The sequence below is a fragment of the Mustelus asterias genome, chromosome 3 (assembly GCF_964213995.1).
Source record: "Mustelus asterias chromosome 3, sMusAst1.hap1.1, whole genome shotgun sequence".
In the NCBI taxonomy this organism is placed as follows: Eukaryota; Metazoa; Chordata; class Chondrichthyes; order Carcharhiniformes; family Triakidae; genus Mustelus; species Mustelus asterias.
The window spans coordinates 93,986,481-94,006,919 of record NC_135803.1 but is presented as its reverse complement, the minus strand read 5'-3'; the positions used below and the strand labels follow the sequence as shown (position 1 = coordinate 94,006,919).

Here is a 20,439-nt window from a genome sequence, read left to right as displayed (position 1 = left end):
TGCAGGAAGCGGCAGAGCATTGATCACCATCAGCACCATGGAGGACCTTTAGCTCTGACTATGGCTGGAATATACCATCCGTTCCCGCTGATGGCACACTCCTGCCGCCGGTTTTCCAGTGGTGGGGGGTGCATTCACTAGGAATCCCCATTGATAACATAAGATCGGTAAGGTCATAAGATGCCGCTGGCCAATAGTGGACCATCTCCACTACTGTGTGTTTCACGGCAGGTTTCCTGGAAAAGCCTGCCCTTTGTCATGCTGCTGGAGATTGAACAGCAGTGTCAGTCAAGATTCAAATTATTTAAAGCCTAATTTCAGAAATAAGACACTCTGGCCGGTGGGTTGTGCTGGAAAATCCTGCCCTCTTATTTCTGTGAAAGGAGGTAAGAATCTTTCACTTCATGTAACCTGCATATTTTAGATGGAAACCAAACATTTATGGTAGAAAATCAAACATAATTTGTTGGTTGATGTGGCAGATTGTTAGGGTGGGAATATTGCTTTTTTTTGCAAAATCTTCAAACTTTTTTATTTCCCCAGGATGGCTGATAAGATGGGCCTAGAAACATTTTGCTTTTTTACATGCTACTCATTGACTGTTATGAGTAAGGAACCATCTTTATATATGAGAATTAATGACTGAAGTTGTTCCTTTTGTATCTTTTTTCTATTTTGCTCAGTTACCGGGAGTTGAAATAGCCATTAAATAACCCTCCAGTGCAGCATTTCAAGGATAGACCGGACCTGTTATACGTGATTTATCATCCTTCACTGCACTATGATCGCGCCATGCCTGAAAAATGAGTTTTCCAAAACTTAAATGGCTCACCTATTACTGTTATCTTTCTGTGTTGTAGAAGGCAGCTTTTCTTGCTATCTAAGACATAAATTAGTTGTGTACATAAAACACACAGTGAGGATTGAGGTTACGAGTTATTGTGCCAGGAGGTAGCATTATAAACAGCAGAAGCTGCACAGCACGCAAACAGTGAACTGTGACCCCAGTCGAGTGCACTGATCAACAGGACATAAACCAATACATTAAAGCTCACACCAACTGCATATATATTTCCACAGTTCATCAGAGTGCATGGAATTTCAGTCTCAGTTTGATGTGACTCTTTTTTTAATATCTCTTTTATGTTTACAGCTCAATCACCAGAATTTCTTACTTGCCCAAAAGAAGTGGTGAGAGGCAAGTTAAAATAGACGAATTGTAGAGAAGTTATGCTAAACCTGTATCAAACCTTGGTCAGATTGGAGTACGGTGTGCAGTTCTGGTCGTTGTACTATGAAAAGGAGATAGAGGCATTGGAGAGAGTGCAGAGAAGATTTACAAGAATGATACCAGAAAGCGTGGCTAAACATATCAAGACAAAAAATGACTTCTGAGGTCACCCCTCCACTCTCTCGAAAAACAAAGCTGAGGGGTGACCTCATAGAAGTCTTTAAAATTAAGTAAGGTTTTGATAGAATGGATAGAGAGAGAATGTTTCCTCTAATGGAAAGGCATAACAAGAATTTAACAATACAAGATAGTCACCAATAAATTCAAATGGGAATTCAGATTCTCCCCACTACAAAAGCTTCATGTGCTTTTGTAACGGTAACCATCTTCTGTCAACATTCTTCTTGTTTTCTGTCAAAAAATGTTTTTTTCCAAACCTGTTGCAAATTATGACTGTGTTATAAATAATAAACAATTGTTTTAAGTTTCCTAGCTAGCTAATTTATATACTGCTAAAGTTAATTTATATACTGAAGAAATACACAACTAGACTTGTGCTGCCTGTTGCTCTATCGTTGAATGGTACACATGGGCTGGGAGGATGCAACACTGAGCGTTGGTGGGGTTTTATCTGCACATAAGAATTCCTGTAATCTTTATGAGCTCTGTCATCAGGCGTGTTCCCATCCAGGCTAACAAGTTGCTTCTAACTTTCTCACATCTGAACCACTCACCTCATGCTTTGTACTGACTCAGAGGGCGGAATTTTACCGGCACGTCCACCTGAGGTTCGTACAATTCCACCCGAGGCCAATGGAGAATGCCATTCTCCGAGCTTCGCCTGCCCCCGGAATCGTGCTTGATCTGCTGCTCTCAACAGCACAAGTTAGGGGAACTATAGTGAGGCAATTTTCCTGAAATCCTTCTATTTTTTATGGTGAAAATAGTTTGGTTTGGCAACACAGGGGTCACACCACCCTGCTCTCAATTGCTGAATTCTTGCTATGAAATGAGGAGGCTGTAACAAACATTATTATAGAAGTGTTGATTTGCAACGGGGAGGCAGGCTGTGAATGACAACCTGTGAAAATACAAATGCATAACGGAAACCATGGCCTAGATATTTGCCTCAACGTAGAGCCTCTCTACCATGATGAAAATAGCTGAACTGTTCAAAAAGTCATGGAGTCCCGCTTCGCAAATAAGGCGTGTATCATTTTTGCAGGGGTGGGAACTGGGTAGCTGGCCATTTAGATCAACAGTTGCCTCCACTCAAGTCAGATTTTGGTAGCCTAGAAATGTGAAATGCAAAACATGTAAAATGTTTTCCTGAACATGCCACAATTGCGAGCTGAGTTCATCATCTCTCAAGCTCCTACCTGATCTGCTTGCCCTCTCGCATGTCATAAAGAGAAAAGAAGATGTCTGTATCCTCTCCAATGGTGTGGTAAGTAAAGCTCTTCATATTCAGGAAAAGATGGTGGGGAACAGGAATTCGGCATGTGTCACCGTGTCGGTGTTTCATGGTATCTGTCTGTTTCAAAAAGAAGGAAAAAGGTTACATTTCTCAAAAATATAATAGAACAACAGTAAATGTCCTCAATTGTTGCACAGCACTTGGATATATAAGTGAAAAGGAAAATTTTGCAAAGCTCTCGAAGACCAGTGGAGCGGGACTGATTGAAGTTCTGCAACATTCATGCACTTATTTATTAATTAATATAACAAAAATACTGGCTATTTAATGGAGGCAACAGTTATTTCGTCCATTGGTTGTAAAGCAGCGAGAGCCACACATTGCCTCTTTCAGAGAAGGCCCGCTGTATAAAGTACAACTCAGCACATAACTGGTCAGTGTGGGGCATTCCTGGAATCAAGGACAGGAGACAGAAGTCCCACCCAGAAACTGGCAGCTCTATTGAATGGCACCGGAGAGGCAGTGGATGTTGCTGGTAAAACACCCACCTGAGACCAGTATTGTTGCCGGATCCCAAGCCGCAGGTCAATGATGGCAGGAAGAAGTTCGCAGGGTGGGAGTCAGCCAAAGGTGCGGGGGAAGGGAGTCAACAAAAGTGCAGGGTTGCTCTCAGTGGGTTCCTCATTCCCAATGACGGGTCCTAGATCAGGCACTGAGTGCCTTTGAGTGAGAGACCCTCTCTGGGATTCTGCAAGCAACCTCGCATGAGTTTTCTTTTTTTAAAGTTTATTTATTAGTCACAAGTAAGGCTTACATTAACACTGCAATGAAGTTACTGTGAAATTCCCCTCGTCGCCACATTCTGGCACCTGTTCAGGTCCATGCACCCTACATTGTGAGCCCACCCACCTACCATTGAGCTAACACCAGCGGTGGTGGGGTGAAGCCCTTAGAGCCATAGAGTTTTGCAGCACAAAAAGATGCTCTTTGGTCTATTGTCTGTGCCGCCATCAAGCGTGCATCTTCTAATCTCATTTTCCCCATTCCATTAAATGGCCATTAATTTCCCACTTATGGGCCTCACTCATTTATGGGCATCAGTTGTGGCAGGGCGAGAAAGCCATCCATGGGCTTTCTTGTCTCAGACTTAACAGGGGGAGGTAGGAGGAGGTGGGAGACCCAGCGGCACATTAAATACCCACCCCCCACCACCAAAATTAAATTTCACTCACTATGTTGAACATGGGGTGTGGAATGGACTGCTTGCAGTGATAGTGGAGTCAGACACTTTAGGAACATTTAAGCGGTTATTGGATAGGCACATGGAGCACACCAGGATGATAGGGAGTGGGATAGCTTGATCTTGGTTTCAGATAAAGCTCGGCACAACATCGTGGGCCGAAGGGCCTGTTCTGCGCTGTACTGTTCTATGTTCTATATGTACCTGTGTTTCTCATACCCTAGACAGAACATCAATTTTGAATTCACAACTAGATTTTGTGCAATTAAATGAGTGCACCTTCCTTCAGTGGAACCAGACCCAGCTTTTCACTACATAGCGAGGCTCTCTATCATGGCAAAAATCCAGAATATGGCTGGAAATTCAAAGTCCCGCCCCTGAATACAACACTTCGTATTTTGGAAGTTGTGAGGGTGAGCAGGCAAGTGTTCACACGAGGTTTACAAAGGAATCTGGCCATTTAAATCACCAGCCACCTGTGGAGTTTTGGTAGGCCTGGAGTTTGAAACCCAGGATGTGTCGATTAACTGAGACAAGAGGAGGTCTGAACTTGGCAGATTAGTTTATTAAGCCAGTGTACCTCCCCTTTGGAGAGGTAAGGTACTCTTTTAGACTTGGTCCCAGGACATCTTTGGGGAGATATGGCACCCATTGTGGGAGGAAATGTACCCTTTGGGATTGTTAAATATAAAAATGATTGTGTACAAAAAATGCACAAACTCTTTGTTACTGTCAAGCTATCAAGGAACAGTCAAAGAACTGTCAAGTTGTCACATAACTTCTAAGCTGTCAAGGAACAGTCGAAGTTGTCAAAGGATTGTCAAAGGATACCAGGTGAGTTGGCATGGAGGGGTTATAGGCAAAGGGTGTTGGGGGTCATAAGCAGGCATGAGCTAGCACTAAGTTGGCATAGCACCATAAAGGGCCATGGAGATATGGGGGCACAGGGGTATGAAGGGCCAGAGGGACATGAGTTAGCATAGGGAGCATGAAAGATCGGGGGGGGGGGGGGGGGGGGGGGCGGTGGTAGAAGGGCATGGGATTGCATAATGGGTATGATTGGCCATGGGTGGGATAAGTGGGGGGGGCATGAGATAGCACAGGTTGGCATAGATGGGGCGTGAGGAGTGTGGCAGTGAGAGGTATTTTTGTTTTGTTCTTTTCCATTTTATTCTTCAGATGTTAGACTTGCATCATACTTTGTTGAAGATACAAAACATACAAACAAAAATAGAAATTTGCTGAGTTCTTCTGACCTGGAATCAGAAATTTACCAGCAGCTACAATGATTATCTATTTAGATCATTTTCCCACAATTGATCTTAACGTGACAGGCTGAGTTAAGTAGAGATTTAACTCAGCAACTAATATTACACTGCTACAGAACGGAAAAGGGATAGAAATGTGATGAATTATGTACTTGGAGAGGAGATGGGGCAGAATGTGAAGTCAATGATAGGTCAGGGCTAAGGAGAGGTTGACAAAAATGTCATGGACATGAGACAAAGGGGCTGTTAATGGCGCCATTGGGCACTGAACAGTGTTAATAATGGCAAAAGGCAGGATAGCAGGATGTGTTAATAAGAGAACAGAGATCAGTGCTCAGTGGGAGCAAAACTGAACAACAAGGGACAGTGGCCATGGTGGGGGAGGGGTGGGGTTGTGTTGCGACAAGCCAGGGGAACCGAATAACAGAAAACAGAAGGAGGAATTCAAGGCGGATGGGCAAGTCCACAATAGACTGATGTTCTGCATCAGCTGTCTCAAAATGTTTTTCATTGTTGATGGCCCCTTACTTAGGGACTCAGCCTATCTCGATAACCCACTGAACATTTATCATGTGTAAAGGAGGAGAAAACTGGACATATCTATACCTATTGTTTGGTTATGGCATGAAAATCCTCTCTTGGCTTCTTTGAGTGGAGCATCAGACTTTCCACCTGAGTGTCCAGAGTTCAAGTCTCTGATCGGTCTCTGCTCTGTCAGACATGCTGAGCATTTTCTGTTTTTGTTTCTTTTTGTAAATACCAGTTTTCAAAATCATATTCCATACATACAAGTAATGTGATCATGGCAAAATTTTACAAATGGAATCAGACTTCTTGCAATGAGCACCACAAGTGGCTTAGTTTGTAAGGCATTTCTATAACCGAGATACCCAGACCAGAAGGTCTTGAGGTCAATTCCTGATCTACATTGTGATCACCAATCTCAATAGATGTTGCAGTTAGAAATTCTGCAAATTGGCCTCAGCAGCAGGCTTAGAGAAAGAGGCATTATTGAGATAAAGCAATTCCTAGTACTCATACATCACTGATTGAATTGGTGTAGTTTTCATACTAATAGAGAAAGACAGAACCAATGTTTTTTGTAAACAGATGTAAAAATATGTTCTTCAAATAGTTAGGTGACTTTTCCACCTATAATATGTAAAATTACATCAATCTTGACTTTGAATTTAACTCCAGTTGACTTTGTGCCTTCCAACCTCAGAAGAGTATTTGATTAGGTTGGAAAAGAGCAGTAGATCAGCTAAATTTCCTGCTCCTGATTCCGACTGTGCTTGGAAATGTCTATAGGGACACTAAATGAGAACATGGTCTAGTTCTTATATAACCCCACAGATAAATATCATGTCTGGCTTTTAACAAAGGTGCTGGGGTATCTTTAGGAATCTGTTCTCCAGCAGAGGATGTAACACATAAAAAAAAAGCAGTTAGACAAAGGCAGCAGTAGGGATTTAAATACTATTGGTATTCGTACAAATGCTTGTTTATCGTGGCTAACTACTGATCGATAGTGATACCAATCTGATTTGGGGGGGGGGGGGGGGGGAGAGAGAGAGAGAGAGAGAGAGAGAGAGAGAGGGCTGTGCTGCCACTCTGCATTCGGGCCGAGTGACAACGGGAGGGAGGCCAGCAATTGAGGCTGACCATCAGAGTGGGAGTAAGGGGGCTGGGGTGTTCAGCCTGCTGGGGGGGGCCAGGGCTGCTGGTGGGGTGACCGGTGTGGCGAGTAGATAAGGTTGCGCCCCATGTTCTAATGTACAATCATCCAGACTTTGTAAGATAATTATTTTTGACATTGAATTTGTAAATGAAAGACAGGAGATTAACAGTGAAAATGCTATTCTTGAGATACTTTCAGTATTTATTCTCAAATATAACAATGCTTACATTTTAGATTTTCTTCATGATATTAAATTGTCTGCAGCAAATTATCTTAAAGGATAATCACATTTAATAAACATCAGTGATGATCTTTTTGGGCTTCCTGTAACTTACCTGTGCAGTACTTTGCTGTATGCTGTGTCTACTGGACAAGTGCTGTCAAATTAAAGGAAACATAATTAGTAAAATGCATAACAACAACAAGTTGAGATTCTAATCAAATGAACTGTGGTCCTTGAAATCTTGGCTTACTCCTGTAACATTGTTGGACTTCATCCAAATCACTGAACCAAATCCAGATATTTTATACCATTAAAAACTGTAGCACAAGAGACCTGTAAAATTTTAGAGCTTAACAGCAGGCTTAGAGAAAAAGGCATTATTGAGATAAAGAAATTCCTAGTACTCATACATCACTGATTGAATTGGCGAAGTTATCATACTAATGGAGAAAGGCAGAACCAATGCTTTTGTAAACAGATGTAAAAATAGTTCTTCAAATAGGTGACTTTTCCATCTAATAATATGTAAAGTTACATCAATCTTGACTTCTAGTTTAACTCCAGTTGGCTTTGTGCCTTCCAACCTCAGAAGAGCATTTGATCAATGTCCTTTCTTTTCTTTTCATTTTATCGACATACAAAAATCTGTATTTGTGGAGCAGACTGAGCAACGAAAGCAACTGCAGATGAGTAATATTTGCTCCAGTGTCATAAACAAGATGATAAAATAGTCCCTTTAGCAAGATCGAAAGTTGCAATTGTGTCTTCACCATTCTGCTTCCTTAATGTCAGTTGTCTCCACGTGATTTTCCCCAATATCTGGAGCAGTTCCATATATGTCAAAAACAGACTGTTTACTTTTAATAATAGTTTCAATGAAGTGGCAGACCCAACATCAACCGTAGAGGGAGACAGCATTGCCTTGAATGCAAGGCTGAAAGATGATAATTGGGTATAAAATCAATATATCCCCTCTGCCGTCTTTCAGGCTGTTTCCAGACTGAACTTTTGGAAGAAGTTCCAATCGATGGCAGTATAGTGCTGTTATGCATAATTTCAGTTGATCTTTCAAGCTGCCCTTCTACACATGTTTGACACTGGAGAAGCATATTAACCTACTTGAGTAGTGCTGAAGGAGATCTTATGTTTCAACTTTTTACATACTCAATTACTCACATTGATTGTTCTCTTTCAAGGCTCTTCATACATATGCGATTTATTACTTTGCTTCGGTAGTTTAGTTTGGTTTAGAATGCATAAGTAGATGAAGGTTGGAATTTTCCCCAAAAATTTCTTAGGGCGCAATCTTACGAAAAAAATTCAAAGGGTAGAATTGTATGAAAAAAATTCCCAAGTGCCGAATGAGTGTGAAAATAGGAGAGAATTGTGCCAATTCTTTGGACGAGTTTCCAGAGTGCCAGGATACAATACCCGCTAGTGGGGGGTGGAGCCTAATCTCGCCGGGGATGCAGGCTGCTGAGTTCTTGGGGCACCACTGTACAGACGCCCCTGTATTCGATGTCTGTGAGGGGGGGGGAATGACTCCTGAACACATCGGGATCTGCCGCCGATCTTCCTCTCTGTGCCGGTCTCTCCTTCCTGGACATCGTCCCCCGCTGCTGTTCACCATCCCCACCGCAATCAACCCCCCTCTCTGCAGAGTCCCCCTCCCCCCCCGGCACCCCCATCATGGACCCATCTCCCTCAGGCACTGCCCCCCCAGCAATGCCCATGGCATTGCCAGGGTGCCAGGTGGGCACTGTCAGGCTGGCACTGTCCAACCAGCACTGCCCAACCCTGACACCGACCACCCGAAGGGCTTCAATGGCCTCTGATCTGCCAGTAAGGCCATCACGTTTGGTCCTCGTTGATAAGGACCAGATGTGATTCTCGCCCATGAGAACCTCGACCGCGAGGGGATAAGTCCAAGTGAATCACAAGTGATAATTACATAATGTCATTAATATTAAAGGGCACGAAGCCAATTTCGCTTGCAAATCAGTGTTGGTAAGGTCACGAGAGGTGAAAAACCAGGCACGATCCTGATTTTTCGTGTCCCACCCTATCTTACAGGCTTGCCTCGCTGATCAACCAGCAGATAGAGCTGGAAAGACTGCTGCCTAAGTGCTGAGAGGGAAAACGGGAGAATTTCAGACAGTTTTTTGGGCGAGTTTGAAAATGCAATCTTATGACACTCTGTTTTCTCACCAATTTTGGTGAGGGTGGAGCCTAAGCTCACCAGTCAAGCCAGACTGTTTGGAGTGCTATTGCACAGGTGCCCTCATCTCCCAGTGAACTGTGAAGGTTCCTGTCGCCCCCCGCATCAGCGGCGGCAGTGTAACGCCCCCCCCATGGCAACACAGGTTCCCGGCATCAGGGCATTGATTTGATTAATTGTTGTCATATGTATTAGTAAACAGTGGAAAGTATGATTATTGTTTCTTACATGCTGTACAGACAAAGCATACCGTACATAGAGAAGGAAAGGATGCAGAATGTAGTGTTATAGTCATAGCTAGGGTGTACAGAAAGATCACCTTAATATGAGGTAGGTCAATTCAAAAGTCTGATGGCAACAGGGAAGCAGCTGTTTTTGAGTCAGTTGGTACTTGTATCTTTTTCCCGATGGAAGGAGGTGGAAGAGAGTATATCTGGGGTGCTTGGGGTCCTTGATTATGCTTGCTACTTTTCCGAGGTAGTGGGAAGTATAGGCAGAGTCAATGGATAGGAGACTGGTTTGAGTGATGGACTGGGCTTCATTCACGACCCTTTGGAGTTTCTTGCAGTCTTCGACAAACCAGAAAGGATGCTTTCTATGTTGCATATGTAAAGGTTAGTGAGTGTCATAGCAGAGATGCCAAATTTCCTTAGCCTCCTGAGAAAGTAGAGGGGATGGTGGGCTTTCTTAATTATAGCGTCGGCTGGAGGGACCAGGACAGGTAGTTGGTTATCTGGACACCTAGAAACTTGAAGCTCTCGACCATTTCCACTTCATCCCCATTGATGTAGACAGGGGCATGTCCTCCATTATGCTTTCTGAAGTCGATGACAATCTCCTTCGTTTTGCTGACATTGACGGAGAGATTTTTGTCGTCGCACCAGTTCACCAAATTCTCTATCTCTTTCCTGTATGCCGTCTCATCATTGTTTGAGATCTGACCCACTACGGTAGTATCATCAGCAAACTTGAAAATCGAGTTAGAGGGGAATTTGGCCATACAGTCATAGGTATATAAGGAATATAGTAAGGGGCTGAGGACACAGACTTGTGGGGCCTGGTGTTGAGGATAATTGTGGAGAAGGTGTTGTTACCTATCCTTACTGATTGTGGTCTGTGGGTTCAGAAGTCTTGGATTCAACCGCAGAGGGAGGAGCCAAGGCCCAGGACATGGGGTTTGGAAATAAATTTTGTAGAAATAATGGTGTTGAAGGCTGAGCTTTAGTTAACAAATAGGAGTCTGACATAGGTGTCTTTATTATCTAGGTGTTCCAGGGTTGAGTGTAGGGCCAGGGAGATATCATCTGGTGTGGACCTGTTGCGGCATTAGGCAAACTGTAGTGGATCCAGGCAGTCTGGGAGGCCAGAATTGATTCGTGCCCTGACTAATCTTTTGGAGCACTTCATAATTATGGATGTCAGAGCCACCAGTCGATAGGCTTAAGGCACGCTGCCTGACTTTCCTTTGGACACCTGCCCAACGAGTCCCCATCAAAACCACCCCTGCCAATCGCCCCGCTTGCATACCCATTGCCGATCACTGACCCGTACGGGACGGGACGTGTTAATGTCATGCAAATAATGATATTCATATTTAAATTGGCTTCATGCCCTTTCTGGGCACAAAGTCGATCCCACTGATCAAACAGTGCCGGTAGCATTGTGTGTGATGCGAAAATGGCTGCAAACCCGATTTCACGCGCTGCTTGCAACCTTACTGGCTCCCGGTAAGATTGCAGCCCAAGTGTCATAACGTCAAGAAAACAGGAATTTTCCACAATATTTCAACACTTTGTTGGGGAGTTGGATGCTTGGCGCAGGCAGAGACTAAACATGCTGGGGAAAGCAACTTCAAAGCACTCAGCCGCCATGCTGCAACGGAGCCCCAATCTCTCAGCAGAGTGCACTGGGAGACCCCCTCACACCCCCCACGGACATCGGACCCCCCCCTCATCAGCAGCATGTTCACCATCACCAGACATCAGGGTGCTCCTAATGGGTCCTCTGGCTGAACCCTGACATGCCCTCCCATCATTTCCCCCAGTTGTGACCCTTTACATGCCCCACCAACCATAACCCCAGACATGACCCCCAGCCTTCCCCCCTGTCATGACCCTCTATGCGATCCAACACTGCACGATCTAGTCAAATACTTGCTCATAAACTTCATGCCCTTTCTGGGCACGAATGCTACTTTAAATATGCGAATCGGATTCGCACCCTTTCTCGGCATGATCCAGTTCACACCATTATAAAGGTGCTGGGCGGATTCCAAACTGTTTGGTGCCAGGCATGAAACCGATGTTTAGACCCGCACACAATTCTCCTGGATTGGCATGAACTGCGTTAGGCGTGACGAGGTTGGAGATTCGCCCACTAAATCTCCACAACACATCACAATACTTCTACTTTCTCACAATGTATGCAAAGCATGGGTAAATGCGGTTTGATAACTTGCGACAATGGTGCTCAGTTGGTGCCATTACCTAGATATGTTTCATAAGGCTGGTCTACTTGCTCGGTCAGGTCTTCATTCTTCAATTTAACTTTAGTTAGAGTCAAGGCAGGGTGTAGGAGGGCTGTACCCTTGATTGGGAGGATTCAAACAGGGAGTTACAAGAGAGGTCTCTGCTAGCATCTAATACGTTGATCCAATTCTGACTTGTGTGGCACCAGATGAAATACAAATCTCAGGTGAGTCCGAAAAAGAGTCCTATCAAAATTCAAATGAACACACTAAGGACTTACTAAATGCAAGACAAAACTATGACTAACAGCAGAACAGTTTTCCAAATAAAACATTTACACAGACGCTTGAAGAAGTTCAAACCATGATGCATTAACTGTTGAGGAACTAATTCAAAGTCCCAGTTGAGAATCTATGAGGGCCTAAATGGGCATATCAATCATAAACTAATGTTGAACAGATGTTGGCTGTATTCTAAAATATGACACTAAAGACCAGTCGATTCAGTAGCACATGATTTCACAAATAGATTATATTATTTTGAAAATGCGCTTTCAGTGGATGTCTTGCATGAAGTAATCAAGGTATGGGAGGCATGGTGGCACAGTGGTTACCACTGCTGCCTCACAGCACCAGGAACCTGGGTTTGATTACAGCCTTGGGTGACTGTGTGGATTTTGCACATTTTCCCTGTGTCTGCATGTGTTTCCTCAGGGTACTCCGATTTTCTCCCACAGTCCAAAGATGTGCAGGTTAGGTGGATTGGCCATGTTAAATTGCCTCTTAGTGTCCCAAAGTGTGTAGATTAGGGGGATTATAGAATCATACAATCCCTACAATGCAGAAAGAGGCCATTCAGCCCATCAAGTCTGCACAGACCTTCCGAAAGAGCATCTCATCCAGATCCTCCCCTCTGCCCTATCCCATAACAAGGCAACTTGTTATTGATAACTTGCAACAATGGTGCTCAGTTGCTCCATTACCTAGATATCTTTCATAAGGTTGGTCTACTTGCTCGGTCAGGTCTTCATTCTTCAATTTAACTTTAGTTAGAGTCAAGGCAGGGGTGTAGGAGGGCTGTACCCTTGATTGGGAGGATTCAAACAGGGAGTTACAAGAGACCAGTCACCTGACAGACAGCGCAGAGTCGCTGAGCAGAAACTGATAGCCAAGTTCCGCAAACATGAGGACGGCCTAAACCGGGATAGAACAAAGAACAAAGAACAGTACAGCACAGGAAACAGGCCCTTCGGCCCTGCAAGCCTGTGCCGCTCCTTGGTCCAACTAGACCAATCGTTTGTATCCCTCCATTCCCAGGCTGCTCATGTGACTATCCAGGTAAGTCTTAAACGATGTCAGCGTGCCTGCCTCCACCACCCTACTTGGCAGCGCATTCCAGGCCCCCACCACCCTCTGTGTAAAAAACGTCCCTCTGATGTCTGAGTTATACTTCGTCCCTCTCACCTTGAGCCCGTGACCTCTCGTGATCGTCACCTCCGACCTGGGAAAAAGCTTCCCACTGTTCACCCTATCTATACCCTTCATAATCTTGTACACCTCTATTAGATCTCCCCTCATTCTCCGTCTTTCCAAGGAGAACAACCCCAGTCTACCCAATCTCTCCTCATAGCTAAGACCCTCCATACCAGGCAACATCCTGGTAAACCTTCTCTGCACTCTCTCTAACGCCTCCACGCCCTTCTGGTAGTGCGGCGACCAGAACTGGACGCAGTACTCCAAATGTGGCCTAACCAGCGTTCTATACAGCTGCATCATCAGACTCCAGCTTTTATACTCTATACCCCGTCCTATAAAGGCAAGCATACCATATGCCTTCTTCACCAACTTCTCCACCTGTGTTGCCACCTTCAAGGATTTGTGGACTTGCACACCTAGGTCCCTCTGTGTTTCTATACTCCTGATGACTCTGCCATTTATTGTATAACTCCTCCCTACATTATTTCTTCCAAAATGCATCACTTCGCATTTATCCGGATTAAATTCCATCTGCCACCTCTCCGCCCAATTTTCCAGCCTATCTATATCCTGCTGTATTGCCCGACAATGCTCTTCGCTATCCGCAATTCCAGCCATCTTCGTGTCATCCGCAAACTTGCTGATTACACCAGTTACACCTTCTTCCAAATCATTTATATATATCACAAATAGCAGAGGTCCCAGTACAGAGCCCTGCGGAACACCACTGGTCACATACCTCCAGCCGGAAAAAGACCCTTCGACCACTACCCTCTGTCTCCTATGGCCAAGCCAGTTCTCCACCCATCTAGCCACTTCTCCTTGTATCCCATGAGCCTTAACCTTCTTAACCAACCTGCCATGTGGGACTTTGTCAAATGCCTTACTGAAATCCATATAGACGACATCCACGGCCCTTCCTTCATCAACCGTTTTTGTCACTTCCTCAAAAAACTCCACCAAATTTGTAAGGCACGACCTCCCTCTTACAAAACCATGCTGTCTGTCACTAATGAGATTGTTCCGTTCTAAATGCACATACATCCTGTCTCTAAGAATCCTCTCCAACAACTTCCCTACCACGGACGTCAAGCTCACCGGCCTATAATTTCCTGGGTTATCCCTGCTACCCTTCTTAAACAACGGGACCACATTCGCTATCCTCCAATCCTCAGGGACCTCACCCGTGTCCAAAGAAGCGACAAAGATTTCCGTCAGAGGCCCAGCAATTTCATCTCTCGTCTCCCTGAGCAGTCGAGGATAGATGCCATCAGGCCCTGGTGCTTTGTCAGTTTTAATGTTCCCTAAAAAACCTAACACTTCCTCTCTTGTAATGGAGATTTTCTCTAACGGGTCAACACCTCCCTCCGAGACACTCCCGGTTAACACGCCCCTCTCCTTCGTGAATACCGATGCAAAGTATTCATTTAGGATCTCCCCAATTCCCTTGGGTTCTAAGCATAATTCCCCTCCTTTGTCCGAGAGGTCCGATTTTCTCCCTGACAACTCTTTTGTTCCTAACGTATGAATAGAATGCCGTAGGATTCTCCTTAATCCTGCCTGCCAAGGACATCTCGTGACCTCTTTTTGCCCTTCTAACTCCCCGTTTGAGTTCTTTCCTACGCTCTCTGTATTCCTCCAGAGCTCCATCTGTTTTCAGTTGCCTGGACTTAACGTACGCCTCACTTTTCATTTTAATCAGATCCTCAATTTCCCTGGTTATCCACGGCTCTCGAATCCTACCTTTCCTATCTTTCCTTTTTACAGGCACATGCCTATCCTGCAGCCTTATCAATAGTGCCTTAAAAGACTCCCACATGCCAGACGCGGACATACCCTCGAACATCCTCTCCCAATCAACATCCACCAATTCCTGCCTAATCCGGCTATAGTTAGCCTTCCCCCAATTTAGCACCCTGCCCGTAGGACAGCACTCATCCTTGTCCATTACTATCCTAAAGTTAACAGAGTTGTGGTCACTATTTGCCACATGTTCCCCTACCGAAACTTTGACGACCTGACTGGGCTCATTTCCCAGAACTACGTCCAGTATAGCCCCCTCTCTAGTCGGGCTATCTACATATTGTTCCAAAGAGCCTTCCAGTACGCATTTTACAAATTCCTCCTCGTCCGGACCCCCAGCTCTAAGCACTTTCCAGTCTGTGCCAGGGAAATTAAAGTCCCCCACTACAACAACCCTATTTTTTCTGCACCTATCCAGAATCTCCTGACATATCCTTTCCTCCACTTCCCGTGGGCTGTTGGGTGGTCTGTAGTACACCCCCAGCATAGTGACTGCACCCTTCCTGTTTCTGAGTTCCACCCACAGCGACTCAGTACATGACCCCTCCAAGTTGTCTACCCTCTGCACCGCGGTAATATGCTCCTTAACTAATATCGCTACTCCCCCACCTTTTTTAGCCCCTCCTCTGTCTCGCCTAAAACACTTATACCCCGGAATATTCAGCTGCCAGTCCTGTCCTTTTAACCAAGTTTCCGTCACCGCAACCACATCCAAATTCCGCATAAGCATTAAGGCCCTAAGTTCGTTTGTTTTACCCGTTACGCTCCTCGCATTGAAGCAGATGCACTCCAGACCTCCAGGCCCATTCAGGTCATCCTCCTCCAGAGTGCTCCTCTTCTTAGCGAGCCTTGCCCTGGCCCCCAGCTCAACCCCAGCCTCAGTATTTACTGACCTACTGTTTTGTTCCCCACCCCCCTGCCACACTAGTTTAAATCTTGCCGAAACACTCTAGCAAAACTCCCAGCCAGGATATTTGCTCCCTTCCAGTTGAGGTGTAACCCATCCTTTCTGAACAGTTGCCATCCTGACTTGAAGATTTCCCAGTTATCTATTAATTTAAAACCCTCCCTCTTGCACCAGTCCTTTAGCCACGCGTTCAACTGTAGAATCTCCCTGTTCCGAGCCTCACTTGCACTAGACACCGGGAGCAGTCCAGAGATTGCTACCCTGGAGGCCTTACTTTTTAGCCTAGCACCCAACTCCCTGAATTTCTCTCGTATGACCCCCCTGCTCTTCCTACCTACATCATTTTCACCAATGTGTACAATCACATCCGTTTGACTACCTTCCTTTTTAAATATGCTTCCTACCCTTTCGGAGACATCCAGTACCCCGGCACCAGGGAGGCAGACTACCATCCTGGATTCTCGTTCACTCCCACAGGGATGTTGGATTTATGTCACATTATCAGTAACCCCCACAGCTTGCCCCTGGGCTTGCAGAATTTCACCAGCTGTTCTGTCTGGAGACAATACACATCTCTTTAACCTGTGTTGAATGCTCCCTCCACCCACATTGTCTGTACATTTAAGACCTGGCTGGCTGTAGAGATTTGCATTCTAATCAGTATTCTGTAATTTGATTTCTGTGTCTGTTTGCACTGTTTGAGAACAGATAACCACTCCATCTGACGAAGGAGCTGTGCTCCGAAAGCTTATGGTATTTGCTACCAAATAAACCTGTTGGACTTTAACCTGGTGTTGTGAGACTTCTTACTGTGCTTACCCCAGTCCAACGCCGGCATCTCCACATCATGACTATCCCATAACCCCATGCATTTACCAAGGGTAATCTTTTGACACTAAGGGGCAATTTAGCATGATCAATCTACCTAACCTAATCTTTGGACTGGAGGAAACCAGAGCACCCAGAGGAAATCCACCCAGACACGGGGATATTTACAACTTTTTAAACTGTCCCAGAGGAGTATAATCAATGAATACCTGGTATTGAGTTTGCTTCAGACATATTGGCTGAATTTTACTGCCCCGCCCGCCAAAGGAATCGGAGCGGGTGAGGGGCAGAACATGAAAAGGTCTGTTGACATCAGGTAGGATTTTACGGTTTCGGGACGAGCGAGGCTTTAAATTCCCGCCCATTGTGCAGAATTTTCCCAAAAAATCTCCAAGTGTCTCAACGGTGAGAAAAATGGGTGAATCGTGCCGGTCTTTCAGGTGTGGACTGCATCGCAATCTTTCTACATTTGGTCACTTTTTGGGAGAGCTGTAATTCCTTACCATTAGGGTGAAAAAGTGATCCTTGGTATTTGGTGCTATACAACAATAGTGAGTCTCTGACATCAATTGAAGACATTGAGCTGGATTTTGTCATCACTTTGGGAACCATTTCCCAACATTGCACTTCTGACTTTTAAAAGGCAGCACCCATTCACTGGTATTGTGGTCTCTGGGAATTGGGCATGAGCTGGAGTCTCCTGCGGCAGGGCTGAGGCAGCAATGGAAGCAAGTGAATGGCAAGGCTAGCAGATCAGAAAGCCTGACAACTGTATCTATATAAGCAGGCTGAGCAGATGACCAGGCATCTGTTTTACCAAATGCCAAATGTTTTTCAGGTCAACGACATTTCGTCAGAACTAAGAAAAATTAGAGATGTAATAACTTGCAAGCAAATGAAAGGGGGGGGGGGGGGAGAGAGATAATTAGTTGAACTCCAAGACTAACTAATAGATCCATCTCTGTGGACAGAGGGTTGTTTGCATTGCTTGAAGGGCGGCTAACTTTGTTTGATTCACAGTTTTATGAGCTTCTAATAATGTTATCGTTTATGACTCAGTTTTTCATAAACTGTGTGTTTATTTGTCCACAATTAGGAGATGTTAAGTGGATTGAGGTTATAGAGTCATAGAGGTTTACAGCAGTGAAAGAGGCCCTTCAATCTATCGTGTCTGTGTTGGTCATCAAGCACCTATCTATTCTAATTCCATTTTCCAGCAATTAGCCTGTAGCCTTGAATGCTATGGCATTTCAAATGCTCATCTAAAGACTTCTTAAATGTTATGACTTTTTCAGGCAGTGAGTTCCAAATTCCCATTACCTTCTCAGTGAAAAAGCTGTTCCTCCTATCTCCTATAAATCTTCAGCTCCTTAACTTAAACCTATCCGCCTTGTGATTGATCCCGCTGCCAAAGAGTAAAGTTCCTTCCTATCCACCCTATCTATGTCATTCTTAATGTTATATACCTCCCTCGCGTTCTCTGCTCCAAGGAAAACAACGCCAGTTTATCCAGTCTCTCGAGAGCTGAAACTCTCCAGCCCAAGCAACATTCTTTAATGGGACTTTCACTCCCTGGGGTAGGGGGGTTCGCTCCTGTTATCAGGGGGTGGAAATGGCAGAGGAGACAGAGAATGGTGCAGGCTTTTATGCTGGCAGGATTCCCCAATTGATTGACCCCGCCTCCCAATGATGTAACGAGAATCCCGACTTTAAAAGTTGGGAATCCCATTTGCGTTCATTTATATATCACTATCAGGTCTTTGTGCCTGATCGACCATCCACATTAAAATTGCCCATTCATGTAGGCAAGAGGGCATGCCGAATTGAATCATGACAGGTCTCTCATGATGTTCACCTGGTGAGCAGAACCAACCAGAGGTATTCAGGTGAGTACAACCCCCCGGGGGAAGAGGGTCATATCCAGGCACTGGTGGTCGGCAATGGGATGTTTTGTGCAAGTGGGGACATCCAGGGTAAGGCGCGATGGGGAGTGGGGGTTCCATTTTTGTTTCTTTAAATCTTTTAAAGACTAAAGTTGCTGGTGTGGGGGGGGGGATTCATTCAGAGCCCACCCCACCAGTGTGACGTTGTGGGACCTGCCTCTTCACTTTTTTTGGCAAACTGTTTACTTTGGGAAAACTTGGCAGCACTGCTGGCAGGTTACCCTTCACTATTCCAGCCTGAGATGACACTTTGCATGGCAAAATTCTGCCCGTGTTTGACAGTTTTATGAGAATGTAAGAGGAGAAATTTTCAAAGGAATGTTTGAAGGACTGGTTGTTTTTTTCTTTCCAAAGCATTCAAAGACTTGCCAGTTATTAAATGTTTCATTGGTAGTGTACTTAATGCAGATCAGAGGAGTTTTTCTTCACATCTCCTATAAACCTCCTGCTGCTTAACTTAAATCTATGCCCCCTGATAACTGACCCCTCTGCCATCCTATCCACCCTATCTATGCCCTTCATAATCTTATACACCTTAAAGGCTAAGCAGATGTCAAGACATTAAATCAACATGAAAGTAAAACCACAGTGTCCCCTTCATGCATTCATATCTGATTCCCATATAGCAGAATGCAGAAGCAGACTTCATCCACTAAATAATTTACTTTAATGCAACTGAACCCTTACAAAGTACTTGTCAATTTAATAGTCTCTTACCTTTTAAGGACGGAGCCCCATGATCAATTGCTACATTAAAAACATACTTAATGGAATAGTAATGACAGTTGTAATTGGCAATGGCTTAACTTATCTGACTCTACAGCAAGCTACCTCAAGGATCATAAACTGATTTACCTGATGTGATTTCTACAGCCTTTCGAAATCACCTGCCTCCATAAAAATAGTGGTGACAGGGAAAGCTAAATTTGGAGCAGACACTTAAATAGCAAACCTGATGGCACTTTAAGTAGGCATAAGTTGCTACCGGTTTCCCAACCCAGGGAAAACGGCAGATGGCAGGAATCAGAGGGCAAGTATAAAATGCAGCCCCTCATCTTCCATTTCGTCTACCCAACTTCGGTTTGCTCAACATCGGGAGACGGCAATTCAGCTTATCGAGCAATTCGCGTTATGTGATGCCAGTATTTCCTTTGCAGCAACCTAATGCCAATCAATGTATGCTCAATACAAGACATGTATATAGGTTTACTGCAGTACACTGATCTTACCTTAGCAGTGATAACGATTGAGAATATATATTGCATTTTACCCGTTATTTAAGGCTACAGACATGCCTTGTAGAAAACCAAATTATGGAAGTGCTTAAAGTTTGGGTTCACACACTGTATTGCATGAAGCAATGCCAAAAGACATACCACACAACAACAACCAAGCTGATGCACACTTCAATTGTGCTCTCACTCTGAGCACATTAATACTCTTTTGTCTCCTTAATTTGTTTTCTACATGGCCTTTGACTGAGAAGAGGTATTACTGCACAACCTAAACAGCATATTTTTTATTCCTCTTGTATACTTGCTCTAGAGTTATATTTTCTGCAAATTTATTGGCTGGTTTTGGCTGGGTCACCTTAGACAGCTGGAAATTAGGAAATGAAATATAAAAAATTCAAACTGGCTAAATTAACATAATGACTACACTTACACTGACTTTTTGAATATACAGTATTAGAGGATGAAAGAAAATATACCTAAATACCAGCTGCAATGCTATCTG

At 44.4% G+C, this 20,439-nt stretch overlaps 1 protein-coding gene across 4 annotated transcripts in view; it reads right to left on the bottom strand.

Annotated features, from left to right (window-relative positions):
* dock3 (dedicator of cytokinesis 3) overlaps positions 1 to 20,439 on the bottom strand; it is a 1,050,162-nt gene that overhangs the window by 579,095 nt on the left and 450,628 nt on the right. For all 4 annotated transcript variants that reach the window (XM_078209344.1, XM_078209345.1, XM_078209346.1 and 1 more), the window contains exons 8-9: positions 7,173 to 7,214; positions 2,611 to 2,765 (exon numbers count right to left, since the gene is read on the bottom strand). In XM_078209344.1, coding sequence (XP_078065470.1) covers positions 2,611 to 2,765; positions 7,173 to 7,214 — 197 coding nt within the window. The remainder of the gene's footprint in view (positions 1 to 2,610; positions 2,766 to 7,172; positions 7,215 to 20,439) is intronic.